Source organism: Juglans regia, chromosome 7 (genome assembly GCF_001411555.2).
Source record: "Juglans regia cultivar Chandler chromosome 7, Walnut 2.0, whole genome shotgun sequence".
In the NCBI taxonomy this organism is placed as follows: Eukaryota; Viridiplantae; Streptophyta; class Magnoliopsida; order Fagales; family Juglandaceae; genus Juglans; species Juglans regia.
The window spans coordinates 51,463,213-51,481,799 of record NC_049907.1 but is presented as its reverse complement, the minus strand read 5'-3'; the positions used below and the strand labels follow the sequence as shown (position 1 = coordinate 51,481,799).

Genomic DNA, 18,587 nt, shown 5'->3' with positions numbered 1-18,587 from the left:
TGTGGTCTGTATATAGAAGTTTATGTAATGTGTGTAGTAATTTCATTTGCAGGGGAAAATGTCAAGAACTTGGATAATATATAACAGACCTGAGGAACCAAATGCTGTTCATGCCGGGCTGCTTCTTGCATTAGGATTACATGGATACTTGCATGTTTTGAATATTACTGACATATACCAGTATTATAATCAGGTTCCGTTTCCATGATCTTTCTCACTTATTGTCTTAAGTTTTCTTACCCCTTTAGTTCCTTGGGTCCTTGTTTTCAAAGGTTAATTGTTTGTTTTATTTTGTTACTATTGAGTTATGTGTCATACTGTTTCAGGTTCATATTTTCTGAGATAGATAAATGTGATATTCTCACTTTTGTTTTGATGTTATTAACAAGATTTAGCATATTTTTTATAATTTCAAGATTTAGCAAATGGGGAAATTAGATATAGTGCATCATTATTTTAATGGAGTTGTTTAAAATTGTGTTTTATGGTGATTTATGGTTGGCAGCTAGTTGAAATCTAGATTTATTGGATGTACTCTATTCTATTGAGTATATTTACAGGTATTCTTGGTTAGATGACTGTCTAAAAGTTAAGGTCAATAGAGATCATGCCTGCTTTGTATATCCAGCTTAACATGCACTTACACTCTCCTTCATGTGTAGACTTGTTCACAATTGAAAGCAATGTGCAAGCCTTATTATATCAAATAGGAGGATTATGGAAAAGGCCTTTGCTACTATGGACTTTTTTGCTTTGTTGGTTCCAAAAACTTAAGCTTAATGAAAATGGGCAAAATATGTCTATCAGTCTTACCACTCTAACATGCATACTTGATAAGAGTGGTTTGAAACCAAAGAGTAGTTATCAGTCAGCACTGCAAGCTAAAAGAACACTTGTAATTTTTCAAGTACGCAAGATCATAATGGAAACTCGTCAGATTTTATATATTTCTAACCATCCAACCATGCTAAGTGAAATTGCTGTATTGCCAACTGGCTGCTGGTATTGCTGCATTTATCCATGCCAACCATGTTTAGCATGTGTTCTATGACATCTTGTATGTATCTACTAATGCTTTATTGTACCCCTAAGCTGTAAATTTTTTACTGGCAGCCTCTTGGACATTTTGGTTTTTGTTCTGGTAGGAGAAACATTTATCAAATTAATCTTATGTTCAGTTGTGACATATTCAAAGTGGAAAATAGAAAAGGTTCATCATATTCCCTTGAGGAGAAAAGGTGAAATCTAAATCGAAAATGGAATTTTTGTGATATATGTTGTCTCCAATGTAAAATGGGAGCCTTGTGCATAATGGTGCCACCAAACTGCAAATCTTCCTCACCGCCGTTGCAGAGCCAAGTTGCTGCAACAACCTCCACAATGGCTTTCTGTCTACTCCTTGCCCCCCAAATAATCACTACCTCTTCACCAGGAAGCTTTTTTCACCAACTATATAAATTCATTGCTATCAGTAGTATGCATCAATCCTGTCATTTATTTGCTCCCACATGCATCTTGGTGCAATATATATATATATATATATATATATATATTTGTTTTGATAGGTAATCAAGAATTTTTTTTTTTTTGATAGGTAGGTAAGCAAGAAATTTTACTCATAGAATCAGGCAAAGCCCAAGTACACAGGGAGTATACATGAGAATAACCTAATTAGAGTTTACAATTGAAAAAAGAAGATCATGGACATTTAGCACCATGGTGCAATAAATAGAACCATACTTGTTTTGAAACATCTATAAAGCAAAGTACCATTTTTCAGTTTATTTGCTGCTGGTTCTGCTCTGGCATAATGGTTTAATTGACTTGAATGGATTCTTCTAGAGTTGTTTTGAAATTGTTGTTAATTTGTATACGCAGGCCTTTTGCATAACAGGAATGCATGCCAGTTGTTTCTGGTCTTTGTCTAATAGAAGTCAATATGCCATTTAACAATTTAATGCCTGGCCTCTGTTTTTTTCTTCTCCGTCTCATCTACCATCATCATCTTTTTCTGTAGTCTTTTATTCTTTGCATAACCAGTGTCTCATTTTGCTTTTTTGACACTTTACTTCTCAGGAACACGAAAGCACAACTGCAGGATTAATGCTTGGCCTGGCAGCTTCTTATAGGGGGACGATGCAACCGGCAATATCAAAGGTAAAGCATCTACTTTTTTTAATAATTTTTTTTTATCTCCATCCTTGCCTTACCATACTGATCTCTTGTTTAGCAAATTCAATTTGACTGGCTGATGTTGCTGATGATATTTGTTCTCTTTTCCTCACCATCTGTTTGTTGCATTGAGAATATGTTTATCTATTTTTATGATGGCAAATTTTTATTTATTTGTATATTATAATTTACTTATTTATTTATAAGACCATGTTTGTTTTGTTTTATTTAGTGGAATTATGTTAAAGACAGAATGCTATAATAGAGACCATTTTCTAATGCCTATTATTCTCATCTTTCCTTTATGTGCTCTGTGTTTGTTGTGAATGCTCAGTTCCTAATTGATGAAAGGATTTTTAAAAGGTTCATGCATGAAACTGAGGTTTTTTCATTTTCAGCTGCCAATGAACATCATATCACATCACATCACAACACATCAACCTTACTTGAAGATATCCAGTTAAATCTGTTTGAGTAGAAATTAGATGTGGATATATAAATTCTGTAGTTTAATGGTTCTAGATATTCTTTGTTCCTGGTTTTTTCCTCACTCATATATCCTTTGCGGATAATTTAAGCTGAATTGTTGCATTATCCTGTGGCAGTCTCTTTATTTTCATATACCTGCTCAACATCCATCTTCGTATCCAGAGTTGGAGTTCCCAACCCTCCTGCAGGTATGCATCATGAGCTGTTGTCTTTAGTTAGCCCCTAAATTGGCATATAAGTTTATCTTTTTAGGATACTGTTTTTTCCTAGTCTTGATTTGCTTGTGCTGCATCCATTTTGTGCTGAATGCCCAAGTTCACCTTTGTGCCAAAAACTTTCCTTCTGCATAGACACTCAATTAAATATTTGCATGATTAACTTTCTTTTCGTATTTTATAATATGTTTACCTACAACTTCCAAGTTGCTTTTGCGTGATGCACCTGATGCTTTGTCTCTTAGATATCTGAATTGAATGATAATTTGTTCGCCAGATTTTGATATTTACCTTGCAATCTTTTGTTGATGGTCCAGTCGGCGGCATTAATGTCAGTTGGGCTTCTTTATGAAGGATCAGCGCACCCACAAACGATGCAAATTCTATTGGTACCCTTTTCCCCATTTTATTGCTAAACTAATAGAATCTTCGTTGCTGTGCTAATAGAATCTTCATTGCTGTGCTAATAGAATCCTCGAGTTTTTATAACTTTTTGGTCAAAATATGATTTTAGTCCCCAACTATGTATCAGATCCCAACCTTATGAGCTCCAATTGTTTTAATTAGGTCCTTAAAGTTCTAAATGCCTCTTTCCCAATTGAGTAAAGCTACTCTCACTGCTCCCGCTCCCGCTATATATTTTTTTTAATTTTTTTAATAAATATTTTTTTACTTAGTGATTAAGTAAGTGTTTTTTAATGATATTATAATTTTTTTTATTTTTTTTAAAATATTTTACAATGTTAAAAAAATACATGTATAAAAAAGGAAACTAAAAAAACACTACATTTTAAACTATCATGGCTCCCAGTGGGACTGGGAGCAGTGGCTATAGAGCCACCCTTCCCAATTTTACCATCACTATGCAAACAATAGTTGTTGATTTGACACCTGTTTTCTGTACACGTATTTATACTACTGAAATGGCAAGTTAGGCTCCATGCTTCTCTCACAACATTAGAATATGTCAAGACAAGTGAATTTGATATTAAAAGAAGAGTAACATAAATAGGAAACATTTTGGTGTTTATGCGGCGTTTATGCGGCGTACCTTCATTTTTTGAAAAAATCTTGTGGGACCAAAATGTTACAGGCTACAAACTGCCATGTGTACATAGAATGTCTGCTACATAACAATATTGCAAATTGTAATAGTCACTGTAAGGTAGGGTAAGGATGATATAAAGGTGTTTTAAAACTTGAGGACAAAATTGAAATAATCAATAGGTCATGAATGATATTGGAATATGACACGTCTATAGACCAATATTTTTTTAATGAAAATGTCTCCGGACTTATATTCTATATATTATATTCTGATCTAGTTCCCTTTTGTTTTGTTTTTTCTTTCTTTCTTTCTTTATTAATTTTTTTTTTTACATATTTGCTTTTAAAGCCGTAATATGATAAATTAATGCTATATACAGTCGTGGAGTGCGCAAGCGCCACACGATCGTTTTGAAAAATAGTGGGGTCTACTATTAAAAAATTAATTTTTTTTCATGTGGGTCCTGTATTTACTCACTTTTTTCAAAGAGATTGCACGGCGCTTGTGCACTCAACGATTGCAAATATTATTTCTCTCTATCATATAGATGAATGAGTTGACTGCATTTGGAAGATGGTGCCTCTATGTTTAATGTGGTGTACTTGGAACAAAAGGAATGGCCGCTGTTTTGATAATAGGGAATGTTTGATGGGAGGGTTCAAAGACTTTTTCTTTCATACATTGTTACTTTGGGCTTCGGCTATTGTATTGAATGGGATTAGTTTTAATGACTTTTATGCTACTTTTCACAGCGCTTAGCTTGTAATTAGGTTCATCTCGTGTATACTTCCCGTGTACATGGGCCATGCCTAATTATGTGGATTACTATATTCTTCTTACTTATCAAAAAAAAAAAAAATTTACTGTTTTTGGTACTTATGTTGGGACTATTTTGGGAATTTGGATAGCAAGAGGAAGCTTCTTTTTGAAGAGTTGTGAGGTTTGGATGAGAAGGAGGTGCAAGGGGTGATATCTGGGGAGGACAGAATAAGAAAAATAGGGGTGATTTCTGAACTGGAAAATATAGCCTTAATGGAGGAAATTTCTTGGAGGCAAAAATCTAGGGTGTTGTGGTTGAAGGAAGGAGATATGTGCACTAAATTCTTTCATCAAATGGTGAACTCTCATAGAAGAAATAATGTGACTGAGGTTCTTCAAGATGGGGACAGGCTTATCACGGATCAAGAAGACATTAAGGCTCACATAGTGAATTTTTATGAGCAGCTGTTTTCAGAAAATTTTTCTTGGAGACCAAAACTGGACAGACTTGGTTTTGACTCTATAGATCAGGTCGAAGCTGATTGGCTGCAGAGAGAGTTTGAAGAAGTACTTAATGTGGTTAAAGGTATGGATAGGGATAAGGCTCTGGGTCCGGATGGGTTCTCTTTGGCGTTTTTTCAAGCATGCTGTGACATTGTTAGAGAAGATATTCTGAAGGTGTTTGCTGAGTTTCATTATTACATGAGGTTTGAGAAGAGTTTTAATGTGACTTTCATTGCACTTATTCCGAAAAAGGTAGGGGCTCTGGAGATGAGAGATTTTTGGCCTATTAGTTTGGTGAATGGAGTGTATAAAATCATTTCTAAGGTGCTGGCCGACCATTTGAGCAGGTTGATGGAGAGGATAATTTTAAAATCACAAAATGGCTTTGTGAGGGGAAGACAGATTTTAGACTCTATTTTAATTGCAAATGAATGCTTGGAGAGTAGAATTAAAATGGAGAAAGTTGGTATTTTAATCAAATTGGACATGGAAAAGGCTTATGACCATGTGTGCTGGGATTTCCCTGATTATTTGCTGAGGAGATATGGTTTTTGTGATAAATGGTGTTCGTGGATACCTATAAAAAAAAAAAAAAAAAAAAAGAAGATAAATGGTGTTCGTGGATGAAGCATTGTGTGTCGACTTCGAAATTTTCTATTTTGGTGAATGGAAAACCGATTAGTTTCTTTAGTAGCTCACGTGGTTCGAGGCAAGGTCATCCCATCTCCCCCTTTCTTTTTGTCATGATTATGGATGCTTTGAGTAGAATGATTGAGAAGGCCGTGGATGGTAATTTTCTGTCCAGCTTTGTGGTGGGTAATGAGGTCCGGAGTAGTTTAAAGGTCTCACACTTATTGTTTGCTGATGATACTTTGATTTTTAGTGAGTCCGATTCTGACAATCTGCGTGCTTTAAGAGCACTTTCGCTGTGTTTTGAAGCCGTTTTGGGGTTAATAGTTAATTTATCAAAATCTGAAGTCGTTCCTGTGTGTCATGATTATGGATGCCTTGAGTAGAATGATTGAGAAGGCCATGGATGGTAATTTTCTGTCCAACTTTGTGGTGGGTAATGAGGTCCGGAGTAGTTTAAAGGTCTCACACTTATTGTTTGTTGATGATACATTGATTTTTATTGAGCCCGATTCTGACAATCTATGTGCTTTAAGAGCACTTTTGCTGTGTTTTGAAGCCGTTTTGGGGTTAAGAGTTAATTTATCGAAATCTGAAGTCTTGTGGGTTCTGTTCAGAATATTTTAGACTTGACAAATATTCTGGGGTGCAGAGTTTCTTCACTCCCTATGAGATACCTTGGGCTTCCTTTGGGGGCTTCTTATAAAGCTGTTAATATTTGGGATGGCGTGATTGAGAAAATTGAAAGGAGGTTAGTTGGTTGGAAAATGATCTACTTGTCTAGGGGGGGAAGATTCACTCTAATAAAAAGTACTTTGTCTAACCTTCTCACTTATTTTTTTTTATCTCTTTTTCCGTTGCCAGCGAAGGTTGAAAGAAGAATTGAGAATTTATTTTGGAATTTTTTATGGGGTGATAAAGGAGTTGAAAAAAAGTTTCATTTGGTTAGTTGGAAGGTTTGTCAACCAATTGATTGTGGTGGGTTGGGGATAAAAAAATTGAGATTGTTTAATAGAGCATTACTTGGGAAATGGCTCTGGAGATACCACTTGGAAAGTAATGCCTTTTGGAAAAATGTTATTGATGTAAAATATGGTAGTTTGTGGGGAGGTTGGTGTTCTAAAGATACTAGAGGTGCGTATGAGGTGAGTTTGTGGAAGTTCATTAGAAAAGGATGGGGGGTATTTTCAAATCATATTAGATTGAAGGTGGGAGATGGGAAGATGATACTTTTCTGGCATGACTTGTGGTGTGGGGATTCTTCACTTAAATTGGACTTTCCCTCTCTTTTCAGAATTGCAAGGGATCAAAATGCAGCTGTAGGAAATTCTTTCTGTTGCATTGACAATAATACTCAGTGGAATGTTATCTTTATCAGGGATGTTAATGACTGGGAAGTGGATGATGTTAAGGCTTTTCTGGAAAGACTTTACAGTTCAAAGTTGATGCTAGGTAGGGAGGACAGCATGTTGTGGATTCCTGCAGGAAATTCTAAGTTCTCAGTCTCCTCTTTTTACAGAATATTAACCGGTTACAGGAGTTGTGAATTTCCTTCGAAAAACACATGGAAAGTGAAAGTTCATTCCAAGGTTGCTTTTTTCTGTTGGGTGGTATCCTTGGGCAAAGTGTTGACAACTGAAAATCTTAGAAGGAGAGGTATGTACATTGCCGATTGATGTGTCATATGCAAGAAGGATGGGGAATCTGTTAATCAACTCTTTCTTCATTGCGAAGTGGCCAGGTTCTTGTGGAATGAGGTTTTGAATTGGACTGGTTTACTTTGGGTAATGCCCAAGGAAGTGGTGGATTTATTGGTAGGGTTGGAGGGATTGAAGGGTAGTAAGAATGCTGTTCTTGTTTGGAAGATGATTCCTTCTTGTCTCATGTGGTGCCTATAGCTTGAAAGGAATGAGAGATGCTTCAAGACAAAGAACGTTCATTGGGAGAACTTAGGGATTTTTTCCTTGCTACTTTGAGTTTGTGGGCTAAAACTTTTGTAATGGAAGATAATTTCCAGAATCTGTTTTAGTTTTCCTTTCGTTTTTGGAAAGTAGTGGGTATTTCCTCTGTATATGTCCTGTACTTGGGCTTATGCCTATTTCTTGGGAATAAAATCTTTTATTACTTATCTTTCTTTTTCTTTTTTTTTTTCTTTTTTTTTTGCTTTTTTCCCCTATTTGCCTTTCCCCGTCTACTTGAGTCTTTATTTTTTTGATAGGTAAAATTAGGTTCTATTTGATCTAGTAAATAGGCAAGCCCAAGTACATAGGAAGCACCTTGCTCCTCCATACACGCTTCCAAGGAAAAGGTTATGATGTGTCAAAACCTTGTACAAAGATTGAACAGCGAACTTCGTACTCCTGCCTGTGTCTTTCTTGTTGTATACACATTCTTTCTTGAAACCTATCTAGTACTTTTTTACAATTTTTCTATCTATTAATCATAGTATACTCTGCTCAGTACCACTTTAGTTGAGTGGGTTTAACGTAGAAATGAAATATGCGCTTTGTATTATGAGAACTGCAGCCATTAAAACTGCAAATTTACGTATCAGTTTTTTTTCTTCTTTAGATCAATGTGGCAGCCTAATGTCAAGATAATTTCATAAAATATTCTTGGGATAAAAATATACTATAGATTATGCCGACTATCAAATATGGATACACATAATTCCCTCATATTATTTATTAGTCTGTATGCTCTGGCCAGGTAAATATCTGCAACCAGTAAGGATTGGTTTTAAAATTGTCCTCTGTGATTTATATATCTAATTCTTTCTTCAGTTATCTTCAAGTTAACCTTGTATGTTCTATTATTTATTTTTACAGGGTGAAATTGGTCGTAGAAGTGGAGGTGATAATGTACTTGAAAGGGAGGGTTATGCTGTTTCAGCAGGATTTTCATTGGGTCTTGTTGCATTGGGTATGAGTAGTAGGCACTACTATTACTGGAATGTTGTGAATCTTGGTCTTGGCTAACTATGTTTTGTTTGCTGAAGGTCGGGGTGAAGAGGCACTTGGTTGCAAAGACACAATGGTTGATCGACTGTTCCACTACATTGGTGTCAAAGAAGCTCGTAATGTATGCTGTTGCATCTATGTTTTATTTTTTCAGCCCTTGCAGATAATATGAATTTGTACTATTGAATTTTAATGTAAATGCTCTCTCTATTCGATTGATCATACTTGTAATTTGAAGTATTAGTTTTTTTTGGTTTATTCTTCATCAGGAACGATCCCCTTTCTTGGCTTTATCAACAGAGGAACAAAGTCGTGGTGCTCCACAGGTTGGGTGATTTATGCAGTTTTGAGTTTTCACTCTTTTAATAATTTGACCATTTTGTTTGTCATGAACATATTTGTATATTTATGTTTTCCCTTGCAACTATTTTGGACATTTCTTGTTACGCTGATGTTGTCTTGTAGATGATGGATGGAACAGTGGTCAATATTGATGTGACAGCACCTGGAGCTACAATTGCTCTAGCTTTAATGTTTTTAAAGGTAATTTTTCTGCAAAGAAGATAATGATTTAATTTGTATGAACTTTCAATGACAAGGGCATCAGTATGTGACCAAACGTTTCCATTGTCATGTATGAATACTTTGCCCATGTTTATAACAGACTGAATCAGAGGCAATTGTGTCAAAGCTTTCTATACCTCATACGCAGTTTGACTTACAATATGTGAGGCCGGATTTCATAATGCTTCGTGTCATTGCTCGGAATTTGATAATGTGGAGCAGGTAGAGCTAGACTGATGAGCCATTCCAGTAACTGAACTTGTGACCATTTTTAGCTACTCTTTCGATATGATATGGTAAACTCTGTTCTTGTAGGATTCATCCTTCTAAAGATTGGATTCAGTCCCAAATTCCTGTAATTGTCAAAAATGGTGTCATAGGCCTCACAGTTGATGCCAGTGATTTTGATGATATGGAAGCAGAAGCATTTGTCCAGGCTTATGTTAATATTGTTGCTGGAGCATGTATTTCTCTTGGTAAGCTTTTATTTCCCTTGATTGCATGAAATACAACTTCTATCATGAGTTTGCACTTAATTTTTCCAAAGATAACATTTTGGGACTTTAGTCACCAAATTGTAAAATTCTTGTATACACTTGGTGTGTTGTTTGAAAGAATTGTCATGATATAGTGGAAAATTTTTGTAAGAACTCAGAAGACTTAACAATTTCATGAAAGGTCTACCTATGAAGATATGTTGTGAGGATCTGTGATTTTGGGGCTCTTGCAGCTATGTGAAATATTATGGCAAAAGAACAATTAAGAATAATTTTGCATAAAAGCATGTTTTCTATGGTTCAGCTTAATGCCCCACTATCCAAGTGTGGGAGTTAAGATATGGAAAAACATGACTTTGAATGGAAAAGATCATAGTTACATATTCTCGAATGATGCAGTGTAGATATAAGATTTGACTCTACAGAGGCAGCAAACATTGTAGAAATTGAATCTGTCTCACAGAGACAACTCTTCCAAAATCTTAAAGAAATTCACTCTAAAGTTACAGGGAATGAAGAAAACTCTCAAGTGCGAATTTTGACATGGATTAAAATTAGAAAATAATAAATTGTTTTTTCCCAAAAGAACCCCTGAGTGTTTTGATTACATAAAGCCAAATATAATTAACACTACTAAAAGTCGAAGTTCTAGAAAAATAAAACTGAATCAGGCAAGTTTGCTCAACTGAGGTGTCATCGCATACTTGTGAACTGGAATCACATATCTTGCTTGATTGCGCCTTGAGCGAAGGTTGAGCGAACTCTTAGGTTGCAGTATCACTTGAACACAAGTAAAGGTTGAGTGAACTCTCTATTTAAGCTCACTTGACCATGAAATGAGCGAAGGTCGAGCAAACTCTCTATCTAAGCCTTCTTTCCTCCCTCATGCATTTTTCTTCCTCTTCAAGCCCTTTTCACCACCTTCAAGCCCTTCCATGTACTTATGGCAATGAGATATATGCCACCAAGCTCCAATGAAAACCATTTTAGTGGACTTTTTAAAATGAATCTGGCTCTATTAACTCAACTAGGCAGTAACCCCAACAGGGGTCATTGATTTGTTTAAAACTAAGTAGGCTACTCCCTGAACTTGAGATCTTAATATTCATATTCTATACTGTACTCGTTAACTAGTTTTAACTAACTTGTTATAAATCTGATGTGATGAAATTAACTTAATCAGGGCTCTGTTCTTGCCCACAATAAAAGTTTGGATTTCAAATCCTTCGTCAGACAATCTATCAAAGCAGAAAACGAATTTTATTTTTAAAATTTTTTTAGAGTCTCTTTTTTGTTGGTGATTGAGAGCAGTCATTATGATGATAAAGTTGTGTATCAAAGTTCCTAACTTTCTCAAGAAAACCTCATAGGAAAATTACAAAGTTTATGTGTACTCATGGTCACTTGTTTCCCGAAGTGGCCGTCCTGTAAGAGATCTGAAGTTTTGGGGCATCTTTCGAGGACTGTACTAGACTTTATTAGCTCTTATACTGTTTAAGGTCTTCCTTGTGCTGACTTCCATTGGACCCATTCCTTTCTTGTGTTGGAATATCTTTTGGCAATCCATGTACAGGTTGCCTCCTGAGGATATTGACTTATTGTTCATTATGAGTTGCTTTTAGTTTAATGTTTTTCATTGTTTTCTTTTATTGCTTCCTTGGGGGTCATCTTGCAGCAAATTAATAGAAGCTAAACTTAGACCTGTTTTTGTTATCTTTAGCTTGAAGTTTGTTTTCTTTATGGGCAGGGTTGAGATTTGCTGGCACAAAGAATGGAGATGCACAGGAGTTACTTTATGAATATGCTATGTACTTCCTTAATGAGGTCTGACATTAAGTTTGATGCACCTCAATTTCAACTTATATCCGTCTATTTACAAGTGAATGTTCTTAATATTTATAGATCAAGCCTATTTCTGCTACAAGTGGAAATATATTCCCAAAGGGATTGTCTCACTACATTGATCGGGGCACATTGGAGACGTGCCTTCACCTCATTGTTCTTTCCCTCTCTGTGGTAAATTGAACTACTGTTTGTTTTTAAATTTTACCATCACCATCATTTTGCTGTTTTATGCCCTGAAAATAATAATTTTGGCTAAAATTCCTGGTCCAAATGTTCTGAGGGTGCAGGTTATGGCTGGTTCTGGACATCTACAAACCTTTCGATTATTAAGATTTCTCCGCAGCAGGAATCCTGCTGATGGGCATGCTAATTATGGTATTCAGATGGCGGTAAGCTTTTGTTTTGTACATCAGATCTCAAATTGCCTCTAGGGACTGTATATTCATTATTTTACCATATTCTGCGAGCTCTCACCCATAGATCGATTTATCATGGGCTTGTCATGATACTCCTAAAAGATGTTGAAAAACCTGCAAAACTTTATGGATAAGAAAATTTCTTTTGATGCATTGCATGAACTTCAAAATCATCAGCCAATAAACGTGTGACAAGAAAAAAAAAGGATAAAGCCAAGTGAAATTGTTCGATCTAGGAAAATGGGTTATGCAATCCCCCAAGTGGGTTGTAAGAAATTTCCCTTTGTTTCAACCATGTGTCGTAAGATATTAATCATGCTTGCACTGCCTTGTGAATTAATTAGAAAGCCAATGATAACCGAGGGTGACCTAGCCCTAAAACCTTTTTTTCACACTCCAAAGTGTAAATCCTGGTTCCACCGCTGCAAGGGTCTTACTTTTCCGCTCCACTTCCATCTTATTACTTGAAGAACTGATTGTCATGTGAAAATCTTATCAAATCTATTGTGTCATTTGGGGTGAATTTTGCATTTAGGTGGGCATCTTTCTTGATGATGACACCATGTTCAAATCTTTTCATTCTAAGTTGAGAGATCATTTCTGCATTTGAACACTCGTTTTAAACTTTGCATGATCACAGGTTAGCTTAGCCATTGGTTTCTTGTTTCTTGGGGGAGGAATGCGAACATTTTCCACTAGCAACAGTTCTATTGCTGCTTTACTGATCACTCTCTATCCACGCTTGCCTACTGGACCAAATGACAATCGATGCCACCTCCAGGTATAATTAGGTCTGGAACTTTTTATTTATGGATCAGGACTTTATGATAGAAGAGATTATGCAAATAAATTGGGAACAGTTCAAAGCTCAACAAAAGCGTGGCAAAAATTTTAATTGCCTTTGGATGCTGCATTGATCCCATTTCATACTAATAAGCTCATGAGAAGTGTTCTTAAAAGTGGATTGGCTTGTTAAACTGCCTTAATGGGGTGCCGCCTAAGTTCCCGTCCATACCCATGAGGCCATTTCTGTGATTAAAAACCATCCAGAATTGAAAATTTGGTCAAGGTCAGCCGTCAACTAGTCGACTTGGTATGGTTTTTAAGAACTGCCAGTTCTTGCAATGTAGTTTTTACTTTTAAAATATATTATATTTTCATATATGGTGATTTGAACCTAGGTCCTAATAGTTAGTATCAAGATACTTGCTACAAAGCCCAAATTCATTGCATCTGTGATTTATGATGGATGGCTTGGTGCTTCTCCCCTTCCTCCTTTATCCAATTGTTACTGCTCTTTGTTTTTCTGAAGGAAGTGTATTTCCAGGCATTTCGGCATTTGTATGTCCTTGCTACGGAGGCTCGCTGGATCCAGACAGTTGATGTTGACACTGGTCTACCGGTGTATGCCCCTCTTGAAGTTACTACTAGGGAAACTGAACATTATGCAGAAACAAGTTTTTGTGAGGTTACCCCTTGTCTTCTGCCAGAACGTGCTGTTGTAAGTTGTGTAATTTCAAGGATACGCATAATTCCTCATCTTCCCTTCGTTGCTTTCTCTCAAATAAAATTGCAATCTTCTGGGGGCAGTGCTGGCCTTGCATAAAGCGTACTGGAGCGATTATGAGCCTTTTTTCTTTTGGCACACACCTTATTGTTTCCTTTGCCTTCCATTTCCCATGATTGATGGAGTATAGGACCTGTCTTCTCAGCTAAGTTCATTGTGCTAGAGAGTTATTCCATGGCTAATGGATTATCTGATATGTTGCTTGCAGTTGAAGACAATACGTGTTTGTGGCCCTCGGTACTGGTCGCAAGTAATGGAGCTTTACCCTGAAGGTATATAATGCCACACCTTTTTTTTTTTTTCAATTTAGTTTTTAACAGATAAATCACTATTATCCTTCCATTATTTTGTTTCAATTCAAGATGCTTCAAATGGAATAATTTTTAGTATTGGACAGATAAATCTTGGTGGACTTTCAGGGACAAGAATAACCCATTTAATTCTGGTGTCCTGTATATCAAACGGAAGGTCGGAGCTTGTTCATATGTTGATGATCCTGTGGGCTGTCAGTCTCTCCTGTCACGAGCAATGCACAAGGTTACTATTTTACCACTGGGACACTTTACTGTTTTATCTATAATATCGTTGAGTGCATATCAAGTTTTCTTTGATCCAGGTATTTGGCTTGACAAGTTCTACATCATGTGAATCAACTACTGTCCGTGGAAATGGGCCTTGTACAGTTACAGTTGATCAGTTGGTCAGTACCTTCTCATCTGATCCTAGCTTAATCGCTTTTGCACAACTCTGCTGTGACCGTTCTTGGAATGACAGGCAAGTATATTTTTACTGACATCTTGTCTAAATGACCTTTTTTTTCTCATATTGAAGAACCCAATAATCTTGGTGTTTTTTTTTTTTAAATTCACTCGTTTTTTTCTTTTCATATTCTCAATCTGGTTATGCATTAGACACTTCCAGGGTTATGGTCGGTTGTATGTTATTCTCATTATATTATTTTCTTATATAACGTGATTGTGAAGGGTCAATCATTTAAATATCAAAGTTCGGGAATTCTAGGCAATGAATTTTGTTCTAGTACAGTGTGTTTGAGCATAGACTTCATAGAATATTTAATGCTTATAAAGCAGTTCTGAACTGCAATTAATTGGTATTCCTTTTTATATTCCAGTGGAAACATTTGGGGTTTCATTATAATTGGACAAGTATGAGAGGATTATTCAAAATGTTTAGTAACTTATTTGATTAAAAAATGAGCCCCAAATATAATAAATTAAGTATATTTTCAACAACATACCTATAGTGTGGATTGATACTAGAGTAGAGTTCAACAATGTATAAAAGAACTAACATTTCAGAACTTTGCAAACCGATGGATATTAAAAATGCATAGTGTAAATAAATGAATACACCTACATGAAATACTTTTTTTGTCGGCAGAGAAAATTTTATCGCGAATAGCCAAATCTGCTATTCATGATTACATGGATAAAGTTGGAGTTAATTAACATCAATTTCATAGACTCAATGGAGTATATTGCTCTTGATGAAGTGGGTTGGTGCAGAAGGATTCATGTTTGTAACTCCCATGCTTAGGTTCTCTTAAGTATGACCAACCCATCATTAAGATACTGCTAAAAATGTGCACTTGCTTAGCATGAATCAACCTTCTAATCATTAGAATAGTGATAACTCGCATATGGTGCTGCTACCTTTTCTTTTTCTCACCCTAAGCAGATGCATTTCTTTTCTTGTTTATTATCCTAATTGAACATCTTTGCAGGTCTGATGTTGATTTCCAGGAATTTTGCTTGCAAGTATTATTTGAGTGCGTGAGCAAGGACAGACCAGCTCTTCTACAGGTAACTCAAATTTGGCAGCAATGAGCTATCTGTGCCTTTCAATGCAGTGAAATGTATGAATTTACGTTCTATAATAAGTTTTTCTCGGATGGAACACATATAGCTGGTCTATGCTTGCTCATCTTGTTAAATGCTTGTCGAATGTTGCATTTCTTGCTTTGCAGAAACTTCTCATTTTTAATTTTCTGATATTGTGCAGGTTTATTTGTCATTATACACTACAATTGCATCTATGGCTGATCAGGTTACCAGTGGTACTGTTGTTTTTGGTGACTCACTCTTTATCTCTAGTCTAAAAGTAAGTTTCTAAACTTCTAGTAATTTGTTCATCTAGTTGTACCAAGTCATTTTTCGTAGAGATTTCTACCGGCATGTGCTGAAAGAACTAGATTCCTGCTTTAAGTTGATAAGCAACCAAAATTGAACATGTGGTTGAGAGGATCCAATCTGAACAGTACCCGGCTAAGATTCTTAAGTTTGGTGTTTCTCAGATTTGGGTAGATAAAACCTAGTTAAGACTCAAATCCTTTGAAAGTAATAATTATGAAAGACATTTTTTGTCATATATAATCTTGTATGATTACTAGTCTTTTCAACCGAGTAAGTTGCATAAAACCATTAATATACTATCAGTACTTGGATTTGCACTGACCCCATATATGATTTCTACTTGGAACCCACCACATCCATGCAGCATCGAAACATTTGTCCTATAACCCTTTTTATTTATTTTTCATCCTGGGTTTTTAGTAAAAATATATTTTATTAATGACGAAAAAGGGTGCTACCTCAGTACACAGGAAGAATACAAGAGATCCACCTTAACTAGCAAAAGGAAAAAATGCTAGAGTTTTTTAATCCTGAAAATGAACTACAATATTTACCCAAAATGCTTATGAGCTGTATGTCTGACTTGGTATTGGATGCCGGATTGTTACATTTTGGTCACCTGAAGCAGAGAATATTGGTGCCAGCTTTGGCTCATTTTCACATGAAACTAAGGGATTTCTTTTCAGCATTAAGTCAGCTTCTGTCAATGATCATATTAAATGGTTTCTTGTTAATTCAATATATTCACTTTTTTCTGGTCTTGTTCTTTATCGTTTTCTGTTAATAATATGGCTAGCTACAATGATTTGGAGAAAATGTGTGATGTTTTTGAATTTTTCATGGCATGAGAACAAGGTGAAGGGATATTCAATTGAGTGATCGGTATGAGATAATAATTAGATGGTTTTGGATACATGCTTCTGGAACAGTGTTGTACTTGTATCTCTAAGAAATGGATAACCGTGTTGGCCCTGCCGTTTGATAGATAAAAACATTGATGCATGATGATGGTTGATATTCGTTACTAATCTTCTTCTTTCTGTATTTAGTTTGCCCGGTTTTTATGATGTTTGATTTTAATCACTAACATTATCAGGAAAATAATTTATAATTACCCATTTCTGCTTACAGCTTGCACTGACGTACACTGAAGCTTTGTTGAGTGGAAGATTGACCACTTCTAAAGGCGGCGTTGTTCAATCTAAATTCATAGGGTCTCTCAGAAAACGGGTGGATGATCTCCTAAATTTTTCTCCAGAATTGAAGGAAGCTTTGTGCAATTATTTGAACTCTGGTAGGTGGCCAATCGGGGGACCCCTGGGAGAGAATGGCTCAATACTTCTTTCATGGTACCTTCAGTGGTTTGGGGTACCAGCACCATCTGTGATCAAGACAGCAGTCAAGAAAATCAAACCCAAGCTCATGTCACCTTCTATGATTCCCTTGTTGCGTTTGTTATTTCCAACAACTCACATCAATGCTATTGGTGAGATGGATAACTTTTTGTCTTCCTGTAAGTCAGTAGTATGAGTCCTACATTATGTCATTGAAGAAACGGTATGTCTTGGTAATTTATTCTTGGTGTAGCTCTTTTCGTCTTTTGGAAGTTAGGTTTTGTAAATATGAAGGGAAAGAACGGGTAGTGTATTCTCTACATGGGGGTGGAAAATTGACAAGAAAACTACAGGACAGTTACGAGTATGTAACGTAAGAGAGAGGCATGAGTATGTACCAAGGCACCATCAAATTTTGCAGCTGCTTCCCCATGAAAATATCCGTTGAATTTCCGTAGGTTTGGTGCCAAATGGAATTGACCCTTAAATCTTTGTAGCACTTCTAAGCAGATTGGTTATGAAAGACAAAATGTTCCGTGTAACACCCATGCCCAGCACTAAGCTTAGGCTAGTCACAGATACTATAGAATTTTTCTTTATAGATATGAAAAGTCCACTTGGTATTTAACAAATAATTTTGGGGTTGGCCGCAAGTCCAAAAATTTATTGTGGTAAGAGTATGAATTCTTATTGAGGTTAATAATTAGGTTAAAATTATTTGATCAGGTGAAATCTTTTTATTCAGTTATATATAGGACGAGTTTGGTTTTTTTAGAATTTGAGGCGAGGTCCGTTAATTTTTTTATTAAGCACTTGTCTCATAAAATTTTGGACAACCAAAGAGATTTTTGGATTGTTTCCAATTTATTAGCTCTATACAATATCCAAGATGTGGGTCAAATATTTTGAAATAGGCCCAAAAAAGCCCAAGCCCGTGAGAACCTAGGAATAAACTCCACGCCCATGCACGTTTCCACACCATGCACGTCTCTTTCCCTCTCATGTACGCATTGATCATCTTCAATCTTTAGACTAGAGTAGCTGCCGAACCACCTTAAGGTAGCCCCATTCCCAAACTCCTTCATGTGAGCCACCCAGTTTTCGACGTACCAACAACCCTCCAGTCCATGTCCAAGAAGAAACCAAAGCCACCTCCCCACGGCCACAATTTATGACAAACAAAATAATCGCAACCACCACATTGCTTCCATTGCCTCCCCAAACTGTCAGCCTCCATCTCACGTAAACACTCTCTCACCATCGTAAACCACCTCAAAATATATCTCCTCCTCCTATAGTTCTTGTGAACTAGTCACTCTCCATGCACATTCAACGATTTTTAGTCACCACGTTGCAGTCTCCTCCCTCTCAGCCACTGTGCAATGTCAAAATCCTCCATAACGCTACCCTACACCACCAAGTTACCACTGTGAG

The 18,587-nt window shown here is 36.2% G+C and overlaps 1 protein-coding gene across 1 annotated transcript in view; it reads left to right on the top strand.

The window, feature by feature from the left end:
* Positions 1-17,610, top strand: part of LOC108991878 (anaphase-promoting complex subunit 1) — a 36,840-nt gene extending 19,230 nt beyond the window's left edge. Inside the window, exons 17-37 of the mRNA XM_018966278.2 lie at positions 53-193; positions 2,077-2,157; positions 2,778-2,849; positions 3,194-3,265; positions 8,646-8,739; positions 8,816-8,898; positions 9,047-9,103; positions 9,243-9,320; positions 9,442-9,563; positions 9,657-9,817; positions 11,586-11,662; positions 11,741-11,854; positions 11,971-12,072; positions 12,740-12,880; positions 13,427-13,600; positions 13,875-13,938; positions 14,064-14,203; positions 14,283-14,440; positions 15,411-15,489; positions 15,689-15,787; positions 16,951-17,610. Of these exons, the coding sequence (XP_018821823.1) occupies positions 53-193; positions 2,077-2,157; positions 2,778-2,849; positions 3,194-3,265; positions 8,646-8,739; positions 8,816-8,898; positions 9,047-9,103; positions 9,243-9,320; positions 9,442-9,563; positions 9,657-9,817; positions 11,586-11,662; positions 11,741-11,854; positions 11,971-12,072; positions 12,740-12,880; positions 13,427-13,600; positions 13,875-13,938; positions 14,064-14,203; positions 14,283-14,440; positions 15,411-15,489; positions 15,689-15,787; positions 16,951-17,349 (2,508 nt within the window). The 3' untranslated portion in view covers positions 17,350-17,610. The remainder of the gene's footprint in view (positions 1-52; positions 194-2,076; positions 2,158-2,777; positions 2,850-3,193; positions 3,266-8,645; positions 8,740-8,815; positions 8,899-9,046; positions 9,104-9,242; positions 9,321-9,441; positions 9,564-9,656; positions 9,818-11,585; positions 11,663-11,740; positions 11,855-11,970; positions 12,073-12,739; positions 12,881-13,426; positions 13,601-13,874; positions 13,939-14,063; positions 14,204-14,282; positions 14,441-15,410; positions 15,490-15,688; positions 15,788-16,950) is intronic.
* Positions 17,611-18,587: the final 977 nt, after the last annotated feature.